This window comes from Marmota flaviventris, chromosome 13 (genome assembly GCF_047511675.1).
Source record: "Marmota flaviventris isolate mMarFla1 chromosome 13, mMarFla1.hap1, whole genome shotgun sequence".
NCBI classification, from domain to species: domain Eukaryota; kingdom Metazoa; phylum Chordata; class Mammalia; order Rodentia; family Sciuridae; genus Marmota; species Marmota flaviventris.
The window spans coordinates 66,659,381-66,671,643 of NC_092510.1; the positions used below are offsets into that span (position 1 = coordinate 66,659,381).

At 35.3% G+C, this 12,263-nt stretch overlaps 1 protein-coding gene across 1 annotated transcript in view; it reads left to right on the forward strand.

Moving 5' to 3' along the window:
- Ube2r2 (ubiquitin conjugating enzyme E2 R2) overlaps window positions 1-12,263 on the forward strand; it is a 110,443-nt gene that overhangs the window by 85,923 nt on the left and 12,257 nt on the right. Inside the window, exon 3 of the mRNA XM_027930883.2 lies at window positions 3,481-3,578. Within this exon, the coding sequence (XP_027786684.1) occupies window positions 3,481-3,578 (98 nt within the window). The remainder of the gene's footprint in view (window positions 1-3,480; window positions 3,579-12,263) is intronic.

Below are 12,263 nucleotides of genomic sequence, written 5' to 3' on the forward strand. Positions count from 1 at the left end.
TATGATTTCAGGTAACAGTTCAATTTCGTTCTTTTGTTTAAGGAAATCCATTTATTATTTGTTGAGAGACCAGGGACCATTCTTGTCCCATTGAATAGTCTTTGTTTCTTCTGTTGACAAGCTACGAGTGGTAGAGCTTACCTGCAATCCTAGCAATTCGGGAACCTGAGGCAAGGAGGATCACAAGGTTGAGATCAGCCTCAGCCACTTGGCTAAACCTTGTTTCAAAATAAAAATCAAAAGGGTTGGGGGACTGGGGTTGTGGCTCAGTGGTAGAGCACTAGCCTAGCATGTGTAAAACAGTGGGTTCAATTCTCAACACCACATATAAATAAAATAAAAATAAAGAGTCTGTTAACAACTAAAAAAAGAAGTGGGGGTTTGGGGATGTGGATCAGTGGTTAATCACTCTTGGGTTCAATCCCTGGCACCCCCCACCCCACCCAAACGTCTATTGACTATAGACATATGGGATTATTTCTGGACTCTTAAATTCTTTTCAGTTGATCTATATATCTGTCATTATGGTAGTATTAAACTGCTTTGTAGTACATTCTGAAACAAGGAAGTATGAGTCTTAAAATTTTGTTCTTTTTCAAAACTATTTTGACTTTGGTTCAGTTAAATTTCTATATAAATTTTAGGATGAGCTTGTCAGTGTTTGCAAAAATGGAAGGTAGTATTTTGATAGGGTTTGTGTTGAATTTGTAGTTTAAATTGTAGAATATTACCGTCTTAACAATGTCTTTACATTTATTTGGGTCTTTTCAAGTTTCTTTGAGCATTGTTTTATTTTTTTCAATGTACAGGTTTTTCATGTCTTCGATTAGATTTATTCTTTTAAATGCCTATAATGAATGGATTTAAAAAATTTTTTTAGTTGTAGATGGACATAACTTTATTTATTTATTTATTTTTATGTGATGCTGAGGATCGAACCCATTGCCTTACGTGTGCTAGGCAAGTGCTCTACCACTGACCCACAACCCTAGCCCTTATGAATGGATTTTTAAGAAACTGTTCTTTTTAAGGGTTATTTGCTGATATATGGTAATAACACTGATTTGAAGACTAGGCACATGGTATGCACCTATAATCGCAGCTACTCATGAGGCTAAGGCAAGAGGGCTCAAACTTAGGGAGACCCTGTCTCAAAAATGAAAGATTAAAAGGATTGTGGATGTAGCCCTTGGGTTCAATCCCCAGTACTGTTAGAAAAGAGAAGAAAAGAAAAGAAAAAGCTGAGGATTTACTGTGTGTCTTAAAACTTCCTAAATTTCTTATCTCTAGTAGCTTTCTTATTGATTCTTTGGAATTTTCTATGTGTAGGATCATGTCATCTGTGAATACAAATGATTTTGCTTCTTCATTTCAATTCATGTTCCTTTTATTATTTATTGTCTAATTGTACTGAGTAGAAACAATATTAGGCTGGGCTTGGTGGCATGTACCTGTAATCCCAATGACTTCAGAGACTGAGGCAGGATCACAATTTGAAGTCAGCCTTCGCAACTTAGTGAGATATTGTCATAAAATAAAAGAGGGCCTGGTGGTAATGCTTAGTGGTAGAATACCCTCTTGGTTAAATCCCCTGTACCATGAATGAATGAAAGAAAAAGTAAAAACTGTTAGATAGCAGTAGTGCAAGTGAGCGTCCTTTTCTTGTTCTGCTCTTAAGAAGAAAACTTTTATTGTTTACATTGAGATAGGAATGTAGCTCTTTTTTTTTAATTTTTACAAATGCCCCTTTTCATGTTATGATAGTTTCTTTCTGTTCATCGTTGAAATTTGTCAGATGCATTGTTTGTATTAATTAAAACACTCCCCTGTTTTGGGAAGGGATATTGGAGAACAAACTCAGGGTGACTTTCTTGCATGCTAGGCAAGTGCTGTACTACTGAACTATATCCCTATCACTTTTTATTTTCTTTTGAGTCAGGGTCTCTGTAAGTTACCTTAAACTTTCCATGCCTCATCCTCTCTGGCAGCTGGGATTACAGGCATGTGCCAACCCCTGGCTAAGATGCCCACTTTAAAATATGCAGATCTGTTTATGTTATTCCATTACCCAGAATTTTTAGTTACATACATTTAAAATTCCAAGCAATATATTATTCTGACCTGATTTTTTTGTGCTGGTTTTACTGTTTGGTTGTTTTTTGACTTCTGTACTCTTTTCTTTGGCAAAACTAGAATGTTCACTGTTAAAGTAAGTAAAATAATGAATCTCCCCAAATGCTGACATCTGAATCCTTCAAATCTGTAAATATATTACATCTCAAGGGGTAATTAATATAGATAACCAGCTGACTTTAGGAAAATTATTTGGGATTATCTGGGATGTCTGATGTAATCAGAAGAGTCTTTAGTAGAAGGAAGAGACAGAAAATGAGTTAGAGGAAATGTGATTCTGGAAGAAAGACCAAGAAAAATAAAACAATGCTTTGAAGATAAAAGGATACTAAGGGAAAAAGGTAGTTTCTCTCTTTTTTAAAAATATGGTATGTTTTGCTTTATAAATTGGCCTGTCAATGTAAGATAATGAATTTGTTGTTGTCAATGTAAGATAATGAATTTATTGCAATAAAAAACAAATACAAGTACCAAAGCATTATTTTACCATTTATTGTGTTGGTTTATTTCTCGAAACTCATGTCTAAATTTCCCTTAAGTTGTTAAAGTTGTATTTGTTATTACAGACCCATCCCAAATCCCCACAACTACAAGTCCTTCTACTTTACCTCCCTTTTTTCATCTACCCATATTTAGTTTTTCCTTTGGGATCTACATGTAATACAAAGTTTTAGAATATAGTTATTAAAATTTCATTTTATTAAAAATATTTCATCTTTTAAAAATGATACATTTATATAAATGTGTTTTGTGTATCTGTCTTATCTGTTGAATTAATACTCTGCATTGCCCTTTTTATGCCATCCTTATGTGTTTGAAATAATCTTAATGTAATTCTGGATTAGGTCTTTAAGTCCTATAATTTACATTTGTGACACTAAATAAAATAGCCATAGTGGTGAGTTCTTATAACTGTATATTTAGGAAGTATCATGTTTGTCTTTTTTTTTTAAATACTTTTAAAAAAATATTTATTTTTTAGTTAGACACAATACCTTTATTTTATTTATTTATCTTATGTGGTACTGAGAATCAAACCCAGGGCCTCGTACATGCTAGGCGAGTGCTCTACCGCTGAGCCACAACTCTAGCCCCTCATGTTTGTCTTTTTCTTTCTTTACTTAATAGTTTATTTTATGGCCCTATAGGTGTTTTCTTTTTTTAGCTAAGAAATATGTTTTAGAGATGGTTCAAATGAATCTTTATTATGCTAGAAAAAGAATTGTTTTCTCCCTTAATTAAGAGCATGCACGTTTTTAGGAACAAAGGAAACTTAAATAGAACTGATATGTACCTTTTTGTATGGCACTTTGGGATATTTACTAAATATGATATTGTGTTTTGTAGAATGGAGATGTATGCATTTCGATACTTCATCCTCCTGTAGATGACCCACAGAGTGGAGAACTGCCCTCTGAAAGGTGGAATCCTACTCAGAATGTGAGGTAAGGTGTTAAATTAAGAAAAATTATTTTTTAATTTTTGTTTTGGTTTTTGCTCAGGCTGACCTTGAACTTTACTTAAGCAATCTTGCCTGAGCATCCCAAGAAGTTACTAGGATTACAGTTACATAGTTACACACCACCTTAATAATGGTCTTTTTTGTGTGTAAAAGTCTCATTTTTCCTTTTTTTGCCTTTAGTCAAATAAGATTACATACTGTTTTTTTAAGCTATGCAAAAAAAATCCTTCCTGTTTGGAGTTGTTTATCTTCATTTAGAACTTTATGTATGCTTCTTTCAAAATGTTTTTATTTACTGAGGAATAATGCATGTGATTTTTATTTCCCTGTGTTCACTGTGGAAGGAATTTTATAAGCATGGATTCTTCCTCTTACATTGTCATAAGTTCTACCTTGCTTCTTTGGACCCCATGACTTTTGTTGTTTCTTTAATATTCTTATTACTTTTTGCAGACAGATCTTAAGACTTTACAGACTCAAAACTGAGTTTATTTATCTGATGCCTTTTATTTATTTTGTTAGTTTTGTGTGTGTGTGTGTGTGTGTGTGTGTTTCTTTTGATGGTTGGAAGACATATTTCATGTGATTTCTCCTTTGACTACTCATCTCTTGATTATTTATCTAGATTGATATTTCATCATCTTTCGTTTTTGAATAGTAGCTTATGTATAGGGGATGGTCATACTGCTTAAGAAATTTTAAAGCCAGTTACACTGTTGATCCTATTAAATATATTTAAGAAATCACTTAAACAATTAAAAACTAATTTTGTGCTGGTGTAGTATACATGAGGTCCTAGGTTCACACCCCAGCACACCCCCTAATTCTATATTGAGTTATTGCCATTGTCATTAATGTACTGTTGATTAAAAACACTGTAATTTGATGATACTTTTTCTTTGTCTTTCTTTCTTTTGGGTAGGGTAACAGGGATTGAACTCGGGGGCACTTGAGCACTGAGCCACATTCCCACCCTTATTTTGTATTTTATTTAGAGACAGGGTCTCACTGAGTTACTTAGAGCCTCACTTTTGCTGAGGCCTGCTTTGAACTTGCATTCCTTCTGCCTCAGCCTCCTGAGCCACTGGGATTATAGGCATGTGCCACTGCGCCCAGCTGATATTTTTATTTTTTAATAAATGTTGAAAATTCTTTTTCTCTATTTTTCTTTTTTTGGTGTGCTAGAGACCAGACTCAGGGCCTTAGGCTTGCTAGGCAAGCACTCTATCAGTGATGTTGTATACCTTTAGCCTCAGGAAATATGTTAATCAGATAAACATTTGTTCTATGTTAATTCATAGATCCATGTATAATTTATATGGTTCTAGAATGTGGCAAAGAATGGCTTCAATTTTATTTACATATACATGCATACATATTCAAATGTAACAAAGACTAGTACTACTGTATATTAGAAGAGAAGGACTAAGAATTCACAGTGGAGTAATGTTTTAAAATAAAATTTTTAGGACATAAACTAAATATTTCTATTCTAAGATTTTTGGCAAAAAGAATTTATAGTGTTCTAGTCTTTTTTTAAAAAAACTTTATTGAAGTATAATTCACATACCATACAAGTCACCCATTTAAAATCTACAATTTAAAAGTTTTTTAGTATACTCACAGGTTTGTGCTGTTAACACGATCAACATTAGAAAGTTTTTATTACCCTTAAAGGAAACCCATACACTTAACAATTACTGTTCATTACTCCCCAAATCTCCCAGCCCTAGGAAACCACCAGTTGATTTTCTGTGTCTGTGGATTTGCCTATTCTAGACCTTTCATAAGGATGCAAACATGATATGTATTATTTTGTGACTGACCTCTTTCATTTAGCATAAACTTTTCAAGATTCATTCATGCTGTGGTATGTATCAATACTTCAACTCCTTTTTTTTTTTTTTCTAATTTTTTTTAGCTGTAGGTTGACACAATACCTCTATTTTATTTATTTATTTATATGTGGTGCTGAGGATCGAACCCAGGGCCTCACACATGCCTGGCAAGTGCTCTACCACTGAGCCACAGTCCCAGGGGCGCTCCCTCCCACCCCCCTTTTAAATGATACTAAGGATTGAACTCAGGACCTCCTGCATACAGGTATTCAACCACTGAACTGCATCCTTAGCCTGTTTCATTTCTTTTTATGGCATTTATCCCTTTGTATGATTAAATCACACTGTATGATTAAATCACACATATTCATATATGTGGTATGGTTAATACCACATTTTATGCCTCCAGTTGAGGGACATTTGGGTTGTTTCCACTTTTGGGTTATTATAAATGATGTACTATGAAAAGTATGTACACATTTTTGAGTGGTTATCTATTTTCATTTACTTGGATATTTACCTAGGAGTGGAACTGCTGGGTCAGTTGGTAACTGTGTTTAATGTGGGTGTTTTGCTGGGGGTTGAATCCAGGGCAGTGCACATGTTAAGCCACATCCCCTGCCCTCTGTTGAAAGTTTTGAGGAACTTCCCGAGTGTTTTCCAAAGTGACTATAATAGTTTTACATTTCTTTGAGTAGGTGTGTGTACAAAAATATATATATATGGGCTGGGGATGTGGCTGAAGCGGTAGTGCGCTCGCCTGGCATGCGTGCGACCCGGGTTCGATCCTCAGCACCACATACAAACAAAGATGTTGTGTCCGCCGAAAACTAAAAAATAAATATTAAAAAAAAAATTCTCTCTTTAAAAAAAAAATAAAGTGTGCTGAATATTTAAAAAATATATATATATATATATATATATATATATATATATATATATAATGGCAAAACAGGTTCGACATGTAGCTCAGTTTTCACATCTCCTTTAACACTTTGTTTTCTATTTCACTTGTCCTAGCTGGGTACAAAGTGGTTTCTTACTGTACTTTCTCATCAAGTTCTTGTTTATTTTTATTCGTTTATTTGTTTATTTTGTGCTGGGTATTGAACCTAAGGGCACTTCACCATGGAGATACATCCCTAGTCCTTTTTATTTTTAGACAGGGTTTAATTAAGTTGCTGTGGGTCTCACTAAATTGCAGGCACTTCAAACCTGTGAAGCTCCTGCCTCAGCCTCCTAAGATGCAGGGATTAGAGATATTGCCAATGCACACGGCTAACCTTTTATTTTAAAAAGTTTTAAACTTTACGATAAATTTCATAAATGTGAAAGCACTGAGAGTTCCTATTTACCCTGCTGTTTTCCTTTATTAGTAACATCTGCCATCAGTTTTGTTCATTTATTAAAGTTAATGAACCAGTATTAACATCTTGTTTACTAATGCCCATTCTCTTTCACCACAATTCCTTGGGTTTTTTTTGTTTTTTTTGTTGTTGTTGTTTGTTTTTGTTTGGTGGTACCATGTATTTGAACCCATGTAGGTGCTCTATCACTAAGCTACATCTCCAGACTTTATTTTTTAAGGCAGAGTCACTAATTTGCCCAAGCTGGCCTCAAACTTGTGATCTTCTTTCTGCCTTAGCCTCCTCAGTGGCTGGGATCACAGCATGTGCCATTGCCACCCCCCCCATTTCCTTAGCTTTTACCAATGTAACTTTTATAATCCAGGATCCCATGCATTATGACACATTATATTGAATAATCCTCTCTTCTTAGGCAACTGTTTTTAAATTTTTTATTTTATTTGGTGGTCCTGGTATTAAACACAGTGTCCAGTGGTAGTCTACCACTGAGCTGCATCCCCAGCCCCTTTTATTTTTTGTTTATGTCTTTTACTTTACTTACATCTGTTACTTGAGTTTTCTGCATAAAATTATATATCAGTGCTCAGATATTAAGCAATATGTAATCAGCATACCAATGCCCAGCACTGTAAAAATATAATTCTTTCTTTACAGTCAGCATTAAGATTTTGGTTTATATTATTCTGTAGCATTATCCTAATTTATTCTTATTTCTCCTGTTAAATTGATTCACTGCTTTCTGTCTATTGTTTTACTCTCGTGATCTGTTATCTAGCTGAACTTGTCTTAGTGGTAACTTCTGCAAACATACTTTGTGGTAGCCAACATTATGAGTCTTTTCATATTCAGAATATTTTTTGCTTGTGTGTGTGTGTGCGCGCTCGCGCGTGTGTGCACACATGCTTATGTTGTTTTGCAGAACTGGGTATAGAACCTGTGACCTTGCACATGCTTAGCAGGTCACTGAGCTGCCTGTTGAACCTGTTTTGCCATTATACTCCCTCGCGCCCCCTCCCCCCCCCCCATACAGGGGATTAAACCCAGAAGTGCTCAACTATTGAGCCACACCCTCAGCCTGTTTTATTTTTTGTTTTGAGACAGGGTCTTGCTAAGTTGATTAGGGCCTCGCTGAGTTGCTGAGACTAGCTTTGGGTTTGTGATTCTCCTGCTTCTCTTCCAGAGTTGCTGGGATTACAAGTGTACGCCATGGAGCCAGTGCCATTATTCTTTAAATGACAGTTTGGTATAAGATTTCAGAATCAAAACGTCTTTCTTCAATAATATTATAGGCATTAATCTATGTAGATTATTGACGTAAAAAAGCTTGGCTACCCTGTTTGCCCTCCTTTCTATCCCACATAGGTGACCCATATTTGTGGAATCAGTTTTTCTCTAGGTCTTTTCTGCCATCTGCCACTGTTACAGGCTGAATTGTTTTCCCCCAAAAAAGATTCATTGAAGTCCTTACCCCTTACAGCATGACCTTATTTAGAAATAAGTCAATTGCAGATATTATTAAAATTAATTAAAAGAAAGGTGGGTCCTTTTTTGAGGAGGGGTTTACTGAGGATTGAAATATTTACCAATGAGCTGTGTTCTCAGTAACCACCCTGGGGACACACACACACACACACACACACACACACACACACCCCTACCTACCTACCTACCTTTTTTTCCTTACTTTGAGACGGGGCATGGCTAAATTGCTTAGTGCCTTGCTAAATTGCTAAGGCTAGTCTTGAACTTGCCATCCCCCTGCCTCAGCCTTCTGAGTCTCTGGGTTTACAGGCACATACCAGCCTGCCTAGTAAGGATGGGTCTTTAATACAGTATGATTTGTGTTCATTAAGAAGAGAACAAGGGGGCTGGGGTTGTAGTTCAGTGGTAGAGCGGTTTCCTAGAATGTGCAAGGCACTGGGTTTGATTCTCAGCACCACATATAAATAAATGAATAAAATAAAAAAAGATCTATCAACATCTAAAACATACATTTAAAAAAAGAAGAGGACAAGGGCTGGATTACGAGTTCAAATCCAGCCTCAGTAAAAGTGAGGCGCTAAGAAACTCAGTGAGACCCTATCTCACTAAATAAAATACAAAATAGGGCTGGGGATGTAACTCAGTGGTTGAGTGCCCCCGAGTTCGAGCATCAGTACCAAAAAAAAGAGGAAGAAGAAGACAAGTAGGTACAAAAGGGGGAGGGAAAGGTTTTATGGTAGTAAAGGCTTAGAGGCAGAGCTTGGAGTGATGCATCTAGAAGATAGGAAATGGTCCTCAGAGAGAAGGCAATGGTAGCCTTGGAGATAGGCCACTTCCTTATTGGTTTCAGAGAGCTGATAAACTACTCAAGTCCAAAAGGGGGTGGGGTTGTACTTAGAGCCCAGAGGACAGAGTGTGCAGTCCAGAGGATTTTCTCAGGCCTTGAAAGGTGATAGAATTTAACATGCTAGGTTTGGATTTGTTTGTGACCTACAATTCTTTTTTTCTGATTTTTCCCTTTTATAAGAGAAAAATCTGTCCTATACCTGTTCTAATGTTGTATTTTTGAAGCAGATAATTTGTTGTTTTATCTCACAAGGTTACAGATGGAGAGGAATTTTGCCCTAGGTTGAATCATACCCTAGTTCTTACCCATAAATTATTTCAGATGATAAAATTTGGGACATTGCATTTATGGTATTTAGATGGAAACTTGGGGTTTAAATTTAATGCCAAAAGTGTTAAGAATTTTGAGAGTGTTTGTACGAGGGAAAGTATTTTGCATGTAGGAAAGACGTGATTTTTGGACAGCCAGCAAGGTGGACTACTATGGGGTTGGATTATGTCCCCAGAAAGATGATTATGTTGAAGTCCTAACTGCTAGTACCTCAGAATTTGATTTTATTTGGAAATGATCTAATTTTATATGTAATTCCTTGAAGTGCATACTAGAATAGAATAGGTCCATAATCCAATACTATAGATGTCCTTTTAAAGAAGAGAAGACAGAGCTTCAAAAGAAGAGCCCTAAAAAGAAAGAAGACACACACAGAGACAAATCTGATCATGTGACAATGGAGGCACCACAGGCATTTCTGCCTCCCACAAATACTTTTGTTTTATTTATTTGTTTTTAATGTGGTGCTGATGATTGAACCCAGTGCCTCACACATGCTAGGCAAGTGCTTTACCATTGAATTACAACTCCATCTCCTCTGTTTTGATTGTTGCCTTTGAAAGTTAATCTGTTTGCCATCCTTTTCTACAGCATAGATGACTTGATTTTCTTTTTGTTTTATTTTGTGAGAGCTTTTCTGAACGGTATTTTTAAAAAAATATTTATTGAGTTGTAGGTGAACACATGGTATTTTTATTTATTTTTATGTGGTGCTGAGGATCAAACCCAGTGCTTCACACATGTGAGGCAAGTGCTTTACTACTGAGCTACAGCCCCAGCCCTCTGAACTGTATTTGTGGATTCAGTTTTTCATTGGCTCCTTTCTGCCCTCTGCTACTGATGTTGTATCCACACAAAAGATATGTTGGAGTACAGAGATTGGAGGGAATGGATTTATAAGCCGGGGAATGTTGATTATTGATTGCAAACACCAGAAGCTAGAAGGAAAAAAGAAACAGTTGTTCCCTACATATTTCATGGAGCACATGGCCTGGCCGCACCAACACTTTGATTTTGAACCTTCAGAGCGGAGACAATAAGTCACTGTTGTTTTAAGCCACCCACTTTGTGGTCCTTTGTTATGGCAGCTTTAGGAAAGTAATATAGCTGTCCAAAGCAGGGGTTTACTTTTCAGCTTAACTCAAATCCATATTTTCTAACTCTTTGTGGACCTAACAATTAGGGCCTATCTCCAAAGCTTAATAAATCCTTGATGTGCCAGAGTATCAGTGGGAACATACTTTTCTGGTGTCGAGTCATCTCCTTTTTTTTTTAATTTATTTTTCAGTTTTCGGTGGACACAATATCTTTATTTTTTTATTTTTATGCGGTGCTGAGGATCGAACCCAGGGCCCTGCATATGCCAGGCTAGCACGCTACTTCTTGAGCCACATCCCCAGCCCTCAAGTCATCTCATTTCTGGCACCCTGTCTTTCTAGTTTTGTTGTGTTAAATACATACAGTTAGCTCTCTATATCTGTGGATTCAAACAATTGTGGATCAGAAATATTTTGGGGAAAAAAAGATATCATCTGTATTGAATAGAGATGGACTTTTTTCTTTTTATCATTCCTAAACCATACAGTAAACCAACTTTTTGCATAACATTTACATTATATTAAGTATTATAAAGATCTAGAGGTGGTTTAAAGTATATGAGAGAATGTACACAGGTTATATGCAAATACTATGCCATTTTATGTAAGGGATTTAAACATCCATAGATTTTGGTATCTTGGGTGCTATCCTGTGCTTTTAGTAATATTATTTCCCCAACTTAGTCTTTGGTTCATTTAACGTAATAGTACTTTGTTTTCTACAGTTTGGATTTAGGTATTTTTCAATGCTTTGCTTATTTATGGACTGCCTAATAAAATTGTAAACTTCATTTTCTTTACCATTCTCTGAATCTTGAATTGATCTCTTCAGATATCAGTAGTACCATGTGTGAAGCTAGAATAAACATAAATGATTAAGCTTTTTTGCACTATTTTTCATTATTTCTGACATGAAAGAAGTGTGAAGTATATACCTTTTTGAAATTGCTTCTCTAATATGAGCTGAATCTGTTTAAAATAATGCACATTTTAACCACATTGTATTCATGCTAATGTTTGTTTGCTTGTTTTGAGACAGGGTCTTGTGTGATCCCTACACTGATCTGAAACTCCTGGGCTCAAATAGCCCTTCCAACCTTAGTCTCTGAAATACCAGGAATAAGGATGTTCTCCACTGTACTGGGCACTTATATTAAGAGATTTTTGCATGAAACAGGAAGACTCTTCTTAAACTATAAATTAATGAAATGTTAGTTTTAGATGATTTTTTAGAGATTTCAGCTTCATATTTGTCTTATTTGTGTTCCAGTAAATAATAATTAATTATGTGTCTTTTGTCTAAATATTGTCTTAACATTTCTTCTACATTTTATACTTTTTCTGACAGATTCTTTTATAATTTTTTCCTAAGTGAATAATTAGGAATAGTTTTTAATTGTAAGAGATGGACTTTTAAAACACTAGGTTTTTGTTTTTGTTTTTCATTTCCTCTAAGTCTATTTAGGTAAACACTAGGTTTTATTAGTAATCTATTTCTAATGATTTAACATTTTTGATTCTGTTATCTGAAAGCCAAGAATAATATCTACCTCAGTTGATTGATGAAAAACTTAAATGAATAATCCATGTAAAGCCATTAGAATGGTGCCTATTATCTAGCTGAGTGGAGTCATTGCTATTTTTTTTTTTTAATGTTGTAGATGAACTCATAGTATCTTTATTTAGTTTTATGTGGTGCAGAGGATC